Genomic DNA, 20,254 nt, shown 5'->3' with positions numbered 1-20,254 from the left:
TATATATTTAGCATGTGAGATGTTTATATTTTGATTTCTGAGAAACAGATGGCCAGCCATGGGTCTGAGACAGGGCTGCCTGTCGGGCAGGAGCTCCCGCAGTGGATGCACACTGCAGCCTTCTCCTCTCCGTAGGTCCTTCGGCCCTCACAATATGGCTCCCTCCTCAGCAAATTGCCCTTCAAATGTTCAGCCTGTGGCAATGAGATATTTTTTATAGCTTTTTATTTAACACTCCCCTGAGAATTGTTGTTTGCTTTTACTAGGTATTACCAAGAAATAAGGCAGCAAAATTACATTTTAATTTTTCAAGCAATGTGGTTCTTCTTCTTTTAGATAATGGAGGAATCAGAACCTGTAGGGCAGAGGACTGCACCCTGAAGTGAGAAGACGGGGATTTTCGGCTGGTCAGTGGCCTAGACTCCCCACGTGACTTAAAGCAAGGCCCTTGCGCTCTCTGGACTTCATTTTCCTCTCATGTAGACCGTCTGCAAGATATGCCCGCAAACATCCTATGTGCCAGGATGTCTTTTGTTGTGGAAAAACCCTGAGCTACTTTGGTAATCAGAACATGTGTGTTCTAGTCCTTCTTAGTCCACCAAGGAGCACACTGAACTCACGCAAAGAATTTAGTGTCATTGAGTATCCGTTTCCATATCTTTAAAACAAGATATGCTTTACCAACCTCCCAGGTATTACTGTTGATTTTATGTTTTGGTTTTCTAGTGCTGCATACCACCACAAAACACAGTGGCTAAAAACTACCATCTATTTTGCTCATGATCATGTGGGTCAAAGATGTGGTGAAAAGACCTAGCTGGGTGGGTCATCTTTGCCTTATGTGGTATCACATGGGGCCTCTGGGGCTGGAGGATTCGGTTCCACAATGTTTCTTCACTCACATATCTGGCACAATAACACGTCTCAATCTCTCTCTCTCTCTCTCTGTCTCTCTCTCTCTCTCTGTCTCTCTCTGTGTCTCTCTCTCTCTCTCTCTCTCTCTCTCTCACCCCCACTCCCACCCCCACCTCCACATGGTATTTCATCCCAGAGCTTAAACATGACAGGCAGGAAGCAGATGCTTCCAGTCAATGAAGAGCTACTCCCAGAACTGGCACAGCATAACTTCCGCTGGAATAGGCCTATTGGTCAAAGCAGTGAAAATCCAGCCTAGATCCATGGGCTGAGAAATCATCTTCATCTCTGGATGAAGGAATGGCAAGTTCACATTGCAGAAGAGCACACGGGTGGTCGATATTGAAAACTAGACTCTCTCACATATTGTTTTTGTTGATATTCTGGGCAAAAATTATGATAGATGTAGAAAGTCTTTGAAACAGTAAATCTCCATGCAGCTATCAAGTGCCAGTATGATCCTTATTTCAGTTTTCCATTTTTAATCTACTTTGGTTAGTGTGACTTTGATGTAAGAAATGGCTCCATTCCACATCCAGCCACAGTGTTCTCCAAAGCATTATCAGTCTCTTAGATCGACTTCGGTTAGAGACCCAGGGAATTCCTTCCAGAGAAGGACACAGATATTCCTTGGTTGAACAGAGACTTGATGTATCAGTCATGACATGCCAGATTATGATCTAGTAACTGACAACCACAAAATCAATGGCTTAAGAAAAGTGGAACTCTCTCTCACTGTATGCCTATCCCAGGCTGGCTGGAGCTCTGCTGCCCTGATACCTGACCTGTCAGAGCATGTGCCATCTGCAGCCTTGCTGGGCACTGCAGCAAAGGCAGGGGCATGTTTCCACCCAGAAGTGAGGCCTATTGCCTCCACTCACATTACACTGATCAACACAAGTCACATGGCCACCCCTGACCTCAAAGGGGCAGGTGCACGCAACCTTTCTATGCCTCAGAAGGAGGAGAACCAGAAATACTGGAGAACTGCATTCCTCAAGAGGACACTTGGACTTTTTCAGGATTCCACTCAAGGACATTTTCAGAGCCCCTTCTCAATGCACAAGCACCTGTTTGAAGACTCAGAGAGAAAATGCATGCTGTTGTCCTATATTCTCCTGTTCTAATAGGCTGTATTTTTTTCCCAAGCTTTTCTTTGCTGTTTCTTGTAAGACATTTCCCAGGGGAGTGACAGTGATTGAAATCCTGACCTTGCCTGGAGATTCACGGAGAACGAAATGTTCCCTTGGGGGAGTTCACAGTAGTCTCCATCTGCTAGCTTCATAGGACACATGGAGACGCCCCATGTGACCCGCGTTAGTGAGTCTCCACCCAGAGTTTCATGTTCTTGCCTTAGACTGCAGTGTGTTAACAGAGACAGCAGAGCAGAGTGGGGAAAGCAGTGCAGTAGGAATCACATTACCTGGGTTCAAAATCACCACTTCCTAGCATGTGACTATGAACCACTGATTCAACTTCTCTGAGCCTCAGTTTTCTCAGCTGCAAAGGGACAATGGGAATAATACCTTTTGGAACTGTTGTGAGAATCAAATGAGAGAACATGTATAGAACACTTAGTTCAGTGCCTGGAACTTTTTAAATTGTTATTCTTGCTGTTCTTGATGTTGTCATTTGGCCTGGCTCTGCAAGCCTGTGACCAGTGTTGAACCTGGGCAGAAACTGAGGCCCATACTCACATAGCCAGGCCCTTGGTGCTCACGTAGAAGAGTAAAGCCATTAAGTACTGTGATGATGAAATGAAAAAAAGATGTGAAAAGCAGCAGTCCCTTACATTTAATTATTATGGGATGCAATAGGTTTGTTCATGGAACAAGGGGGTAGTTATCCTTCTTCCCCCAAAATATCTCTCCTACCACCCTTCCAAGGTGCCTGATATTTTCTCATTAGAAATTCATTCATTTGGCTTAACCATTGGCTTGTCTAAGTGTCTCATAAACACTCATTGAGTAAATGAGGGACAGAGAGAAAGGGCTTCACAGGAGTAACTTATACCCTGGTGAAAAGGACTAAAAAGTTCTCCTGCCTAGTAATTTCAGACAAGAATAACTAAAATTCCACCTTATGTGACGATATTAAAAATTCTTATTGAAATGCCTTTTTTTTATCTGTATCACTGAAATGGTTTCTGAACCAGTATTCTTGTCTCCAATCAGCCTCCTCTAATCCAGCCTCTAAATTGCTGCTGGGGTAATCTTCCTACCAAGAGATGTGATCATGTCACGCAGTGGGTCTAATATCATTTGCTCCACGATGGATATTGGTTCCTGGTGTGGCATGCAGGTCCCCCATCATAACAGCCTGGATTCCCTCTTTAGCCTTATCTTTTACTGCTGGCTCCAGCTCCCTCATCGACAACCAACATTCTAACTCACATGCACAAATTAGCTATGCGGGATGTATCATGTTCTTTCTTTACCTATGACCTTTACAGGAGTTGTCCCCTTCATCTCCATCACATTTCATGGAAATCATAGTCTAGGGGTCCATTTCTCCATCCGGAAGGACGTTGGTATTAAGGGAGAAAATAGCTACCATGTCTTCCAGTGCTTTGGCAAAACCTCAGATGCGTGGCCTTCTGGCCCAGCGTCTGCAATTTTATATTGTTGGAGCAGTCCTTGTTTCTCTGGGGGTTGCAGCTTTCTATAAGTTTGCCGTGGCTGAACCAAGGAAGAAGGCATATGCAGATTTCTACAGAAATTATGATTCCATGAAAGATTTTGAGGAGATGAGGAAGGCTGGAATCTTTCAGAGTGCAAAGTGATTTCGGAGTGTAAAGAATTTCTTTGAGTTGACTTCCATGGAAGTTTGTCGCTGACCTGTGTTCCTGAACTATGAAACATGGATATTTGGGCTAAGGGATAGTTTCTCTTGATAAATAAACAAATGTTGTAGACAGTAAAAAAAAAAAAAAAAAAAATCATAGTCTAGGGAGAACGCTCCTCCATCAGCATTATCATATGATTCCTGTGCAACCAATGATTACAATACTCATTCCTTTTAGACATAAAGATGGTCATGTGACTCAGGCTCAGCCAACAAGAGAAGGGCTTGACTTTGGAAATAAGACTGGTCCAGGTATGGCCAAGTGATCAAAATAAGGCAAATCAGAGCCATCCCTTGGTTAGGAAGAAGGGGGGAGAGAGGGAGAAAGAGAGAGAGAGAGAGAGAGAGAGAGAGAGAGAGAGAATAGGAATGAATATAAATGAATGATAGACCTTATTTTCATCCCTGGATCCAGTCAAGCACTGTGGTAAATTTAAAATATACCCAAATGCAGCCACTATGGAAAACAGTATGGAGGTATCTCAAAAATCTGAAAATGGAACTACTTTATGATCCAGCAATTCCACTCCCAGATACCTCTCTGGAGAAATCCAAAACTCTAATTCAAAAAAACTTATGCACCCCTATGTTTATTGCAGCACTATACACAATAGCCAAGACACGGAAACAATCGAAATGCCCATTGGTAGATGACTGGATTAAGAAACTGTGGCACATTTATACAATGGAGTATTACGCAGCCATAAAGAAGAAAGAAATCTTACCATTTGCAACAACATGGATGGACCTAGAGAACATTATGTTAAGTGAAATAAGGCAGACCGAGAAAGACAAATACCATATGATCTCACTTATCTGTGGAATCTAAAGAAAAGAATAAATGAATGAACTAATCAGAAACAGTCTCAGAGACATAGAGGAAAAACTGAGGGTTGCTAGATTGGGGATAAAGGGAAAGGTGAGGGGATTAGAAAGCACAGTTAGTAACCACAAGATTGCCACGGGGATATGAAAGTCAATTTGGGGAACGTAATCAATAATGTTGTAAAGATTTTGTAGGGTATCCAATGGACACTTGTCTCATTAGGGAGACCACCTCAGGGAAGACGTCGATGCCTGATCACTGCGCTGTACACCTGAAGCTGAAGTGAACAATAATGAATGCCAATTACAATTTTATATATATACATATATACATACATACATACATACATACACACATACGTATACATATACATATATATATATATATATATATATATATATATATATATATATATATATAGTTACAAGACGCGGAGTACAGCATTAGGAATAAAATATATCCAAAAATTATCTGACACTCTTCCCTTCAACAGGTGGAGCCTAATTCACCTCTCCTTGTGTGCAGGCTGGATTTCGTGACTGGCTTCTAAAGAATAGAATGAGGTCAACATTACAAAGCATGACTTTGGAGGTCTTCTGGCTTCTGCCTTGCTGTCCTTTGGATCACTTGCTCTGGGAGAAGCTAGCTTCCGTCTCAGAGGACATTCAGGCAGCCCTAGAGAAAGGCCCGTGTGGTGAGAAACCGAGGCCAGCTGCCAACAGCCAGAGAGGAACTGAAGGCCCTTGCCCATGGCCATGTGCGTGAGCCATCTTGGAAGTAAACCTTTCAGCTCTAGTCTAGCCTTCAGATGCCCTGGCCAACAACTTGTCTGCAGCCTCATGAGAGACCTGAGCCAGGACCACCCACCTAAGCCACTACCAAATCCTGACCCTCAGAAATTGTGAGGTAATGCTTGTTGTTTTAAGTCACGAAGTGTTGGGGTAACCTGTTTCTCAATATTAGGTCACTAATACATGAAGCACTCCAGGTACACTCATGGATATCCCGTATTTCTTCTGTAGCTGAGTTGGGGTTCTAGCTTTCACATCCGAAATTTCCATAATTAGAATCTCATCTTTCCCATACTCTCCCAACTTCTTCAGCTAAATCCCTTTTATCGCTCAGATTCTTACTGGGTACCACCTCCTCTGGGAAACCTTAAGTGTCCCCTTCTCCATGCTCCATCCCTCCAAGCAGGGGGCGGGTCACTTCTCTGAGTCCCCCTTCCTTCCTCTAAGTGCCATTGTCATTTTCTGGGTCTCCCCAACTAGACTTTAGGCTCCTGAGGGCAGTGGCCATGTTTTTCCAACACTGACCGCGATATCCCCACTACCAAGAAGAGTTTTTACACATCAGTAGTCTGTCAATGTAGGAGACACGATCAGTGCCCCATTCAGGTGCCTTTTGCTGCCCGGGATGGTGGACAATGCGTGCTGGACTACCCAGGACTTGCCAGGTTTTAGCACCGGAAGTCCTGCATCCCGGGAACTCCTCAGACCTGGGAAAATCAAGGTCACGCTACAGCAACTTCAGTCACTACGGGCAAACCGAGGACAGTGCAGGTCACCAGCGCCTTCCTCCTGCAGCCAGTGCTGGTGCCAACAGCTGACACGTGACCATCTGCAGAGAATGGCCATTGGCTGCCTCACGCAGAGACACTGGGAGATAACACCACCACCCTCAGGGGGGCAGTGACTGGCTGATGCAGGGGTATAAGGGCATAGCCCCCTTGTCTCAAGGTGGGGCAACCCATTTATGCTCCAGAGCCCCCTAGGAGGTTTAGGCTGAGGCTACACTTGAGACCCCCATCATTGTTCAGCCCTTTCCCCTGCTTATCCAGCTTCCCCAACTTCCTTATGTGATTCTCCTGAGAGCACCCTTCAATACATCACATGTACCCATCAGGCTCTGCTACACGGAAACCCAAACCAAGGTGGTAAATCGTTTCCGAATGAATGAATGAAGAGAAGCTTAGTCACTTAATGTCTCTGAGCCTCAGATTCCTGATCTGTAAACTGGGGTAATAATACTCACCTTACGGAGTTGCATGAAAATTCAAGGAAGTGGTGTTTGCACACTGGCAGGAACTGCGCCTGCCCCCATGAGGGGTTGTTTCATCACAACTCTCAACTCCCCAGCCTATAGGTCTGACCGTGGAGCATTAGGTTGTTCCTGAGTGTAAGGGAGGCCCCATCAGTGCAGAAACTAGGCAGGTGGACAGGGAGTGACTGGCAAGCCATCTGATAGCAGGTTTGGGTAGAAAGCTGAAGCACATTAGTTTCTTAAAGATAAAGCAGGTATGCAGAGAACTCACTAGCAGGAAAATGTAAGTTCCTATCTTGGGGAGAGGAGATGCCCAGGTTTTTGCCACTTTAAACTTCTCCATGATGGTTTCCCCTGTTGGTGAAGAGGTCCAGAATGTGCAAGGGATCCTTGTGACAGCAGCAGGCGTATGCAAAGGCAGGGGACAGAGCCTCAGCAAAGTCAGACAGCAGTACAGGGCCCCACCCACTGCCCCACAGGGACCTGCCCCCCAATCTACCTCCCCGGGAAATTTGGGGTTCCAGGGAGAATAAGCTGTGCTCAAATGTTGAAAGTTTAGCTGGAAAGACCCTTGACCTTGTTCTAGAACCACAGGACTCTGAAAGGATAGACAGCAAGCCCTGGTTATGACCCTTTAAGGGAAATTGGCCCCCACCACCACCCAAATGTGTGTGGCAGTCTCTTATGCCAAAGGACAGCTCTCAGGATAGGAGTAGGGCTGGGGGAGGGAGAACTGATCGCAGAAAAATGTTCCAAGTCTCAGCTAAAAGAGACCTGGCTTCAGAATCAGGCAGACATGGACACATAGCCTGTCTCTATTCTCCTTGGCTCTGTGGCATTGGGTGAAGTCCCATCTCCACATCTCTGAGCCTCCATTTACTCATCTACAAAATGGGTGTAATCAGCTTTGCTTCACAGGGCTGTGGGAAAGATGAGCAAACACCACAGATGTAGAGGCCGGGCTCACCAGAGGCACTCATCATGCAAAAGTTACAGTCTCCTCGGGCCTGAGAACTGAGCAAGTATGCTCAGGCTACATTCTGGACCCAGAGTCCAGCTTCAGAAACCTTTAGCTGTCCTCTCTGCCCATCCTCTTCCCTCACCCACGTGGCCAAGGCTTCAGGCTATGCTGGACCCTAACTCCAATAAAACTCAGGGTAAGATGGACCTTGTGTTCTACAAGGGGGAGTCAGGTAACTTAATATCTAACCCAAAGAAATGAATCAGTCATGATGGAATTTCCACACAATAGTAAATGTTGGAACTTGATGGTTCCCATTATCTATTACTGCTTAACAAACCAATGCAAAACAGTGCTTTTAAAAAAGCTATGCATATATTAGGTGTGTAATATAATTACTGTCTGGGGTCTATGGGTTAACTGAATGGCTCTCACTTGGGGCCTCCCATGCCATGCCTGGGGTTGGAGACATCTGAAGACTTGATTGGGCTGGATATCCAAGATTGCTCGCTCACATGGCTGGCAGTTGATACTGGCAGTTACCTAGGAGCTCAGCTGAGGCTGTCCACCAGAGCAACAACATGTGCCTTCTCCATGTAATGATGGCAGCTGAGTTCTGAGAGGCTGCGCCCCAAGAGCAAGGCTTCCAGGAGGCCCAGGGGAAGCTACAAGGCTTCAGCTCTGGTAACCTAGCCTTGGAAATCATACAGTATCACCTCCACTGCAGTCTGCTGATCAAGAGCTAGTCACAGCCAGCCCAGATGCAAGACGTGGACGTCAGGTGGCCCGGGCCACTGGGTGCCATCTTTGGAGACCAGTTACTACAGAAATAAATGTTAATTAAGGATGAGAAGGGGAAGATGAGCATTTATCAAGTGCCTGCTCTGTGCCAGCTTTTCAAAAACATTACCCTGTATACGTAGTCCTCACAGCAACCCCAGAGAGGTGTTCTTGCCCCCCCATTTTAAAGAAAAGACAACTGAGGTTCCGAGAGATCACATGTTTACCCAAGGTCATAAAACCCCAGAGTGGCCAGGCCAGATGTGAACTCAGGTCTGTGGGCTTCTGAGCGTATGACCATCCTCAGATCAGCCTGGCTGCGAGGATTCCCCAGGCAACCATTTCCTGGTTGTTCTGCCTCAAGAAACTGAGGACTTCACATGCTGATAATTACGTTCTCCTTTCCACTTGGACAAGTTGCCCTTTCATTGGAAAGGGAAATGACTTCTGGCTCCAGCCAGTAAGTCTCCAGCCTCCCGCTCTGCCCATGGAGACAGAGAGGCCCATCCATCACTGGGGCCTGGCTCACCTCCCCCCTTATTGCCGTATTAGCTCAGACCCCAGGTTCTGCCGGGAGCAGCAGCAGCTTTGCTCCAGGCCCTTCCCTCCTCCCCAACTTCCCTCCTCCCCCTGCCATGCTGAGCCCCCATTTCTCTATGGATCTCCCAGCCTGTTTTGCTGACTGGCTTTGCTAAGGTTCCCTGACTTTTATAGACATGAGCCAGAGCTGGGTCATTAAGCCTAAATCTTTTCAAATCCCAGAGATTCATAGTCCAATCTAATGTCTGCGGTGGGTGAGGGGCGAAGCACATGTTATCTAGCACCACAGATACAGAGCCTATAAGTGGGAATTTGAGGCCACCCTAGGAGGACTGGGACCCCAGAAGCTGACGACCAGGACACGCCACAACTCCTTGCTGAGGGTTCCTGTGTAACCGGCTGTGAGTCAGGGCCTGTGGGGGGCGCAAGCGAAGAGTGATAAGCCCTGCCTCCAAGAGCCCAGGCACCTACGCAGCTGTTGACAAATGCATGAAGTATGAAGGAGAGGATGAGCCTTGTATAGCTCCATAGCAGGTGTTACGTGAGTACATGCAACACCCTCGAAGACAGTATGACAGGAAACAAACCAATTCCGTTCATCACACTGAGCAGCTATTGTATGCCTCCACCATTAGAATGACCAGGTCCTGACAAGTGGCCCTGAATCCACTTACCCACTTAACTATCTAGAGTGCAGGAAAGACTATGGTAGCCCAAAGCTGAGGAAGCAGGCTCTCTCCAGGTGAGCTCACATGTGGGCCTCAGGCAGAGAGAGGGAGCCCACTTGCCCTTGGACACAGGCCGTGACAGGGAAGCATGCCTGCAGGTCCTGAGATGACCCTCTGCCCCTAGAAATAGGGCCCCACGGACCTGGCTGCTAATCACATTCTAAGAGGAAATCAAAGCTGACGGACACAGCAGGTTGGAAATGTCCCCCAGCCCTCAGCTCTTCCCTAATAAACAAAGGCTGAGATGAGAGGTCAGGTCCAGAAACTTTCCCCACGCCCGCAACACAGAAGTAACAGCCAAGCCAGGAACAGAAATGCCAAGGACTGTTCACAAAGGCCGCCGGCCCTCCTGGGGTCCCGACCATGGAGCATGTGCCGGTCTGCATGGTCAGCCTGCGGGAATAATGTCGCCCGCATCCCGAAGCGCTGTCCTTCTCCTTTGGTATAAATCCATGTCCCCAGAGTCCATGCGGAAGGCCCCAGGGAACAGGAAAAAAGCACATCCTCCATGGGCTCATCTGCAATCCTGGTCCCAGGAAACTGTTTGCCCCCAGATCAGGGCACTGATGCGCCTGCTTTCTGTGCAGGAGGGCAGGGGCCCGGGAAAGCAAAATCACCTCTTCCCGGCGTCTTCCTTCCAAGAGTACAGAGCACCTTCCTAACTTTCGCAGCACCTGTGCTCATATTACCCCGATTTTGTGCTAAAATTCAGCTGTTCTAGCTCACTTTCCTCATCTGTTTGGGGAGGGTTTGAACTAAATCAAGGTTCCTCCCAGATTTTACGTCCACGATCTTTATGTCGGAGTGATGGAGTGATGTTAAAATGGATTCGCCCACAGAGAATTACCTATAATTTTTTGTTTTCATTCCCGTTATTCTCCGCTGCTTTCAACCCCAGGAGTCGTTTTGCTTTCACTGGTCCGTTTCAATCCTCGTTCTGCCACTGTGTCACCTTGGGCAAGTTACTTAACAGCTCTGAGGCTCTGTCTCCTCATATGAAATCGGGGCTGAAGTTAGCTATCTCACAATGTCATGACAAAGATCAAATGAGACGATGTCTGCAAAGCACCTAGCTCAGAACGGACCCAGGAGATGCTCAGCAAATGTTCCTTCTTTTCTGGCTCCTCCAACACATTCCCTGCTCGGAAAGAAATCCCCGCAGGACCTTTCTCGACCCACCCGTCCCAGCGCCTTTGCTACGCGTGGAAGGTTTCTTCTCTCCATCCCACCCACATCCTGCCATGGCAGGTGGTGGTGGCCTGAGCTGGCTCTCACCAGCTTGTGAGAGCTGACTGTGCTCCTTTCTTCCCAACTCCACATTCAGTGACTTCATTCTGATAGTCTGACATTGGCCATAGTAGTCTTTACACTACAGTAATCAGCAATGCTCTAAAGCAAAGCTTTCATCCCCACAGGCCAGTTTGCCAGCACAGCCTGCTGGCAGGCTACCCTTCTCCGCCATCCTATCCACTCCCCACCCCAGGCCTGCCCAGGGCCCACAGACGGAGTCAGGAGGCTGGGCATTCTGGGGAATGTTGGTCGTAAAGCACAACTTCCCTCCACACTAGAGTTTTTTCAACTGGTTACATGGAACCAGTCAGGGGCCCGCCGATAGCCAGTTGTCATTGATTTTCTAACAAGAGGAAAAACCAGCAAAAAGAATAGGTACTCAGAGGCCAGTCGACCTCTTATTGGATCAAATGAACCCAACTGAAAAACAACTGCTGAAAAGCTTCTGGCTAGGACGAGATAATAGAGGATGATTATGAAATAAGACCACTTTGTTGTTGAAATGTACAAAGTTGATGGTTCTTTTCTCTCCATGAAGTGAAAAGAAAATTTTCTGAAGAAAATTTTAAAACATAAATTATATGTAAGGACGTGGCAAAAAAAAATTAAAGGCCACAGATTGCTCATAATAATATGCACACTTATGTGGCCTTTACAAATCACCAGGCCCTGTTTTAATCACTTCACAGATGTTAACTTATTAAATCCTCACAATAAGTATGTGAGATATATACTAACATTATCCCCATTTTGTAGATGAGGAAACTGAGGCAACAAGAGAAACTCTGTGAAGTCGAGATCTGCGACCTTTGACAAGGTAGCTCCTGACAGACATTTGCTGAGGCATTTGCTCAGGCAGGTGAAGATGGGGTGCTAAGGGGGCCCTGGCATGTCCATACGCTCTGTAAGTTGTTCCTTCTCTCTGACCCTCTTCTCTGCCTGGACCACCCATTCCTCTTCGATCTGGCAAACTGCTGCTCATCCTTTATATTCTCACAGCTGTGGCAGAAGGAGGTTTGCTTTTCCTCTCTTGGCCTTCTTTCCTTCCCACCTACCCACTTCCTAGAGAAGAGATGAATATCATGATAGCCCATCAATGTAATGCTAGGAAACACTGTTGATGGCAGGAAGAGAAAGGCTTGCTTGTCTTCTGGGGCTCCCTGGAAGAGTCTGGAAGCTCTCGGCTTCCCACAGGGTTGCACAAGACTCAAGGTTCTCCAGCAGAATCCCCAGGAAGGGTGTGACCCTAGAGGGGAGGCGGGAAGGAGTTCCTGAACACTCACGGGACCTGGGAGACTAATCGGTGATTTTGGGAACAGTGAGGAAACGACTTGCATCAACGCCCTGGACAGCTGAGCGCAGGCTTCATCAGCTAAGACAGAACTTGCAGGTGTCGTGGGCAAAATGGAATTACTAACAAATTCAAACAGTGCAGTGGGATATGAAGTGAAATGTGAAAATCAAAGAGTTGTATGCAAGTATTATTTATGTAAAAAGAAAAACAAAAAAAATGGGGGAATCAAGCAGTACAAAAAGAACATAAAACTTTAATAAGTCGCCCAAACATTGATTCTTACATGAATAGCGAAATTAACTAAAAGTATGAAAAAATGGAAAAATCGATATTCAATGATCATGACGAAAAGCTGTATTTTAAACTCTAAGCCACAAGACAAGAAAAATAGAATTGAATAATCTCATTTAGGACTTTACTTGGTGACTATGCTATTTTCATGAAATTAGTAGTATCCCTTCAAAATCAAATTTTGGAACAATTATGTATCAAAACTGCATTGGGACAGTTCCTATAAAAAAAAAACATATCTGTTATTCCTTTTCACCTTTTTTTTTACATTAACAAACACAACTTTCATTTGAAAAAAATTAAGTCCCTCTTTAATCTTGACCAAATTTCCAGGGGAACTGATGACCTTCCAGGCTTATTTCTTCATTCATATATACATGCTTTTTTCTACATATTAGAATCATACTCTAGTTATTACTCAGTGACTTAATGTCTTAGAAAATCTCCCTGTCAGTTCATATAGATTGACAGAAGTCTTATTTGCCATCACATTGTATTCCGTAACACAATGCCATCATTCCTTATTTAAAAACTATTGCGTAGTTTCCAATTCCCCACTAACACAAACTACGGCCATGAACCTGGACACATTTGTGCTCATTTAAGGACGGCGGAAGGATAGATTCCTAAAAGTGAAATTGCTAGGTCAAAAGGTGTGAGATGATAGATACTGTCAAATTTCTTTCCAGTAATGAAGCAGCAGTGAGTCTCACACTAACCATGCCTGTGAATGATTGAATTTATAAAACAATTTGAGGAGAATCGCCATCTTTAAAATATCTCCTCCTCCCACCTAGAAACACAGAAAGTCTGTCTGTTATCTGAAAACTTCTCTCGTATGGACCATGGACCTCTCTTGTCAGGTTTCCTCCCAAGCATTCAGTCTTCTGAACTTGCTACTGATTCTATAGTTTCTCAATTGACTTGATTGAGTTGTATATTAAAAATACCCATGTTCATTCTTCTTTTCGTGTATTATTGTATCCACTATTTATCCTTACATCGCCTTCTCCAGGAAGCCTTCACTCACTCCTCACCCTGCTTTCCTCTAACAGGTAGCACTTAGCACAGTGCCCAGGAATCATCTGTGTCCTGATAGCTTCACACGTGACAGACGGCTTCTCATCACCATCATTTGGAAGCATGGATAATGTGCCCGGGACTGGGCTAAGCAGCTCACATTCATCGTCATTGAATTCTGACATCACACCTCTGGAGAAGTTCTTGCTATCCCCACTTCTCCAATGAGGAAGCAGGCTTGGAGAAGGGAAGTGGCACTCCCAGGTCCACACAGCTAATAGCTGAGGAGCAGAAACTTTAACCCCTATCAGATTGTCACAAACCAGCACCTTCATTCTGCTATGAGACCTCCTTAAGGACAGGAACTCATGTTATATTCATCTCCTCGTCCTTTCTTCCAGCATCATAGATCCTTGTCCAATGTCACTGTCAGGCAGGGTGCCATGCAGGGGCTCTGGTCCCGCTCCCTACATAAGAACGCAGGGCATGGTGAGGCCAAAAAGGCACACCCACGGAGCCGTAGGTAGGGGAGTCACACCACTATAGTCACGCTGGCGGCTGGTTGGAGACACAGGAAGCAGGAGCCACACTGTCCACAACCTGCCATCCACTTCTCTCTGCCAACCAATCTCACTTGCTAGCTGCAATCCGCCATCCTAACTGCAATCAGCGCTTGCTAGCTCAGCCACCATCTTCTCACTAGCCCCCATTTTCTGCTAGTGTAGCCACAGCCACAGCTGATGGCCATCTAATCACAGTTGATGGACATTTACTACCTGAGCCAGCACCTTTCCACGTGAGGCCGAGAGTCTGGAAACTGCACTCCTGGCTCTGTCCCCACAGTCACCCCTCTGATATGTCAATTAGTTCAGAAAGGTCCCAAGTAATTCCCTAAGATTAGACAAAACCCATCAGGCCTCTACTTGTGGTCTCCAATGTATAGAAGATGCTTTTAATAACAACACAGGGTTGGGGTTTCAACAACAGGAAAGAACCTTCTGGTAGGAGGAAGTGTCAGACTGCTCTCGTGCCTCATTTTACATCCTCTTTGCCTGCATGTTTACTCCACTCATTTGGCAGCCACCAGCTCAAGTACCTTCCTCCCTCACTGGCTATCTCTCTCTCCTGCCCTCAGACTTCTCCGCCATTACCCGTGAACCACCCATGGCAACATAGTCAGCCACTCTGAAACATGAGTCAAGCAAGAAGGCAAAGGTTGTTAACACTGCCAGATAAGGGCTACCTCTGCATCTTTCAGGTGGACATACCACTCCAAGTCACATCCTGGACACTCCACAGAGTGTTCTGGAAGGCTCGAGCCCACTGCCCACAGCAAAGACCAGCTTGATGACACACCCTTGGGTTGGCTTTCCCACCTTCTGTTTCCCTTCTCTCAGTCTCCCACTCCTGTTCACTGGAATCCCTTACCAAAATAAACTACCTGCACATAAACCCTTATCTTGGACTCTGCTTTCTGAGGCTTCCTAGTCTAGGCAAACAGAGGACGTGGTACAATTGTCAGCTTACCTGGGTGCTGGTCCACACATGCTCACCTGCACCCCTCGGTCATGTGTGCAAATGTACACTACACATATCAGTTGCGGTCCTTCAGGGTGTGCTTTTCCTTTTTTTATATTTGCATAAAGAAACTCAACTGTAGTCAAGGCAAATGAAGCATTCATCCTTTCGGCCTCATCAGGGCTCTGCTTTTAGATGCCATTATTTATTATGCTGCAGTAGATTACATCACTAAAAATCCAGAGTCTGCTCACCTAATGTCAGGAAAGCCCATGCCATGTTCATTTAAGAACACTCTTTTTTTTTAATTATCTGTGCCTAATCCGTAGCACTGTCTCTTCCCACCCATAGGAGGGAGGAAACTCAAAGTCAAAGAACTGGTCGCGGGTTTGGTAATGGACAATATACTATATCTTACCAACAGGAAGGATTGCTCAACTGGCAGAGCCGAAGCTATCCGACTCATATGACCCTAGCAAGTCACAAAATTTCTCTGAGCCTCAGTTTCCCCATCTGTAAAATGTGAGGCTTTTTTTCCCCAAAACAGCCTAAAATTCCTATTTTTTGCTAATTCATAATCATTTCCCCCAGTTACTCAGAATGTCGATACCTTGTGGATCTGGAGGAAGAAGAATTAGGTATTTAAGATAGACGAGGCGTTGAACTAGCTATGGCTTCATTATAGCCCTTATTTCATTTAATGTTCACAGCAGCCTGTGCTGTTCGCTCCATTTTATAATTTGACCACTGGAATTCAAGAGTTCAAGTGACACTCTCAAAGTCGATCAGATGATAAATGGCAGCACCAGGCCTTGAACTGGTATCTCTGAGCCTACACCCATTTGATTCCCACCACTCCACTCTGCAGCTAACTACGGATGTGGGAAACAATATGGTGCACAGTCAGCCTTCAGAGATTCCTATGGGTCTCAATTCACCCGCTAAAGTGAAAGCCCCTTAAAGGCCAGGATCCCATGGATGAAAATTCTCACCTTAGCCCATGCGTTAGTTACCTACGGCTGCTGTAACAAATTGCCGCAAACTTAGCGAATTAAATAAACACACATTTATTCCCTTGACAGGTCTTAGGTCGGAAGTGCAAAATGATTTCACCAGCCCAAACCCACATGCCCTCCAGAGACTCTAGGGAGAATCCCTTTGCTTGCCTTTTCCAGCCTGGACAGCACATTCCTTGCATTCCTTGGCTCATGGCCCCTTCGTCCACCTCCCAAGTCAGTATCTTCTCTCTCTGAGTCTGACTCTGTCTCACTCTGCTTCTGACAGATGGCCTTCTTCTTGTCTGCCTGTAGCCAAATCTCCCTTCCTCTTCTAAGAAAATTTGGGATGACATTTAGGGGCCACCTGGAGAATCCAGGATAATCTCCCCTTTTTAAGATCCTTGACTTAATCAGATCTGCAAAAACCCTTTTTCCATGTGAGGTAATGTTCCCAGGTTCCAGGAAGTTCTTGATATCACTTGGTATCATTACTCAGGCTACCGCAGCCCAGGGGAGAGAAATTCTTGTGACTTTCGGAAGTCAAACAAAGCCAATCAAGTTTGGATCCACTCTAGAAAAGTAACCCCAAAAAGTACTAACCAATCAAGGCCTAGTCTCACACACACACATACACACACACACACACACACACACACACACACACTTTAGACTTGAGTAAAGGAGGCCAACCCACGATACACTCCTGAAATCAGCAAAGTGCAAAATTGTCCTAGACAACTGAGACACCTGCCTGCTCCCCACAGGGGCTCGGTGCTCTCACATTTCAATGAGCTCCTTCCTCGCCTCCATAGCAATAGACTCTGAGGAGAAAAGAATATCAGGAATTTACTCTGCCAAAGGTTTGCAGTCTTAGCCTAATTTTTGATGTAGGATGAAAGACCTTATCCTCTGCAGAAGGAAGTTCGAGCATCAGAGACCAACCTGCAGCTTCCTGCTGCTCATGCTGGCAGTAGTGAGGCCCTTAGCGTTTTTGTTCCCCCACCAAGGAAATACTCAGTGTTAAGCCAGAGACTTCTTTCCCCCCAGCAAATGCATTTTTATTGCAGGAATCTTCAGCTGAGTAAAGATTCTGCAAAAGACTTGTCTTTCCTCCCTCTCTCATTGCTACCAACACCTGCTGTGTTTGCTTAACAAACCCTGGTATCTAGGACTCCAGCTGCAGGAGAGGCAGCCTCACGGAGCCAAGGTACTGAGAACAGATGAAAAACAGAAGACTCTGTGGTCCAAACCCAAAAGCTGGATCCTCTCTGTCTCCCAAGGACCCCATCGGTGACCTTCTGCCTTCCTGCTGGTCTCATCCCCAGCCCTGAAGGCCAAGGGAACCAAAGCTGGCCCTGCCCCCTGCCAATTCCAGGGACCCATCCCCCTTCCAAATGGCTCTCAACTCATCCTCGGCCAGGTATGATAGCTAATGGAAGATGCTGAGACCGAAAAGTTATAGTTATATTAAACTCACAGGAAATAAGAACCATTGGCAACATTTGGGACACCATAACAGGCCAGAGAGAGAGATGTTTGGGGGCAGGGAAGTCTCCCAGGCAACTCCTAAATCACACCAAATAGGCAATGATACACCTTTGCACATGTTCTAATGGGAAAATACCATACATTGTACTTGCCTGTTCTTACTGAAGGACAATGTGAGGGATTCACTTCAATCAAGGTTCCCAAGATGCACTGCTTCTGGCCACTCTCCAGGCCACTCCTCCAGTGCATTGGTCTCTGTGCCCTTTGGCCCTTTGAGAGTCAGATCTGATTAAGTGTAGCTATGCATGGCCCTAGCATGAGTGCCTGTGAGTCCCAAAGGGACTGGGGGACCTGTTCCCTATGGGCAGGGGACCAGGGAGGTGGCTTGGTTTTTCCAGCCCCACAGTCACTTACTTAGAAACTTGAGCAGATAATTTAATCTTCCTGAGCCTTACGTTTTCGCTCGTGGAAAATGGAAATAATGCCTCCTAGAGTTGTTGGAGAAACTAAATAAAGTACACATGTAAAATGCATAGCACAGTGACTACTATATATCAGGCACTCAATAAATGCACCTATTCTTAATGTTATTTATAGTAATATTAATACAAAGTCATGCTGCTCGTTTATAGATTATGATCTGTGATCATAATCTATAGTTATCTGAGGGCAAGAGTAATGATATACAGAATTATCTCGTTTTGTGTTTTGCTGTTAAAAATCTCCTAGCCCTTTATATGTGAAAGCAATGTTTTACTTTTCTCTTGGACATCCACAAAAATCGATGAAGTGCTTGCTGTGTGCAGATAACAACAAACCCAAGGTATGGAGTGTACCTTTAAGGGAATTACCACCTCAATGTGGAGTCAAGAAACAACAGGTCCAGAAAAAGCTGGATCATGGTCATATTTCTCAGTGCTCACTGAGTCAGAAGAGCTTCAAGAATCCAGAGAAGGTGTTAGTCCTTGGGGCAGGGGGTACACATAAGCCTCTTTGGGAACTGGTCCTTGAAGTAAAGGTAGGGTGTGAACACGTAAACAGGAGTAGAAAGGCATCCTATGCCAAGAGCTTGGTGCAAAGGGAAGGAAGGATGGGAATTTAGGTTGGAGACCCTTCCTCTATTTGTTGTTCACAGCTGCTTCTGTGACAGCCACCAAAAGGGCACCAGGGGCTGGAAGCTCAGTGAGCTCTGCAGTTCTGTAAATGTGCACCACAGATGTGAGAAGCTCCGCCTGAAAGCTGATTCCCCAGTTGGTTCAGAAACTGCTCTCACCAACATGCTGGGTCGGTCCTTCTTAACCAGCTGAGAGATGGAATGGTCTTGGAATTTGCTTTCCAAAACAGATTTTCTCAGTTCAAATTAGCTACAGTGGTGTTGTTAATCCCCTTGTTATGGGATTAGAATATATCACTGCATGGAGATTAGAGCTAGACAGATAGGTTTGGAGGAGTTTGGATTCAACTCAAAGTTCCAAGCAATGCGGTCTTCCCAACAGGCTCTGGGGGCTTTAGCTGGAATAATGGCGCCACCCCGTGGCCACAGTGATCTCTATTTGGGAGGGTTTCCTTTTGGGGCACATTTCAACTCTTGCAGCCTGGTATGTGCTGGGGCCAGAAATACAATGATTGATATCAGCTAACTCCTCCCTCGAGGAGCTTTCAGGCTGGTGGGCCTCACTCGTCCAGGTCCCATGACTCCCATCAAGGACAGCGCCCAGCGGCTGCATGGTGGGCAGCATGGACAGGCCTTTCCAAAACCCAGAGCTGATATTAATGTGATGTCTGCAGAGTGGGGTTTCAGGGATTACAAAATGGCCTCCTGGACCCACTACGCTCTAACACCTTACGTCCCTTCCACAGCTGACAAAGCCTGTTCTTGTACTTACTCATTCATCAGCTTATATTTACCATTTGCCTCTATGAACCAGACACTGTGCTTAGGGCTGAGACATAGAAATGTTCAAGGATCAATCCCTACCTTCCTCGTTGGCCAAAGAGATGAAGACGAATCCATCCCTCGTCCCCTGTGCAGGCCTTGGAGCCCTCTCCCGGGCCGACAGAGCTGTACCCATCACCTTCCATCTCACTTCCCCCAACACACTGCACCCTCCTCCCCACTCCCCACTGTTCTTTGTGCACCTGTGCTCCATCCTGCCCCCACACCTTTTCTCAGCTGCTTTACGTGGAGGAAATGCCTTCCCTCTCTCCTCAAGGATGGCTGCTTCTGGAGGCTCCAGGCAGGGAGGGCCAAGCTGGTGCTGTCAGAAAAAAATAACTTCCAACAGCAGATACTGATGTGAGCAGCTGCCAACTGTGGCTGCAACTCTAGGTGGACAGATGAGGCGAGACCTGGGGAGAATGGAGACAGCAGCCCAAGGGACAGAAAGGGGAGGGGAGCGGGAGCAGAGGTCCCGGTTCTACCGGAGACTATAAGAGGGGCTGAAACCAGGAGAAGGTTTGCATCTAGCAACAATTAGGCATGAGAAAATAAGACAGTGTATTTTACCCTGAAACTCAAGAGAAGGTAGGAAAGGAGGAGATGGGAGTTCTATAGGTGAGAGGGGCCTCTATAGGGTGAAGAGTGAGTAGAAATGTGCCTGGATATGATGACCTAAAATAATGTAAGTGTGGAAGTGACTAATGTCAAACCTTAGACCACCTGTATCTCTGGATGGAAATCCATCTTCTATCCACCCCCAAATCACCTGGGAAGGCTGC

At 46.4% G+C, this 20,254-nt stretch overlaps 1 protein-coding gene and 1 long non-coding RNA gene across 2 annotated transcripts in view; one reads left to right on the top strand and one right to left on the bottom strand.

Moving 5' to 3' along the window:
• Positions 1–20,254, bottom strand: part of LOC308507412 — a 134,651-nt gene that overhangs the window by 37,686 nt on the left and 76,711 nt on the right. The window lies entirely within an intron of this gene.
• Positions 3,470–3,853, top strand: LOC308507427 (cytochrome c oxidase subunit 6C-like; the record flags this gene model as incomplete). The annotated part of the gene is made up of 1 exon (XM_081072366.1): positions 3,470–3,853. The coding sequence occupies one exon, from the start codon at positions 3,470–3,472 to the stop codon at positions 3,695–3,697; it is 228 nt and encodes a 75-aa protein (XP_080928492.1). The 3' UTR covers positions 3,698–3,853.

This window comes from Rhinolophus hipposideros (assembly GCF_964194185.1).
Source record: "Rhinolophus hipposideros genome assembly, chromosome: 14".
Taxonomy (NCBI): domain Eukaryota; kingdom Metazoa; phylum Chordata; class Mammalia; order Chiroptera; family Rhinolophidae; genus Rhinolophus; species Rhinolophus hipposideros.
The sequence above is the reverse complement of the archived record's forward strand: the minus strand, read 5'-3'. Positions and strand labels throughout refer to the sequence as shown.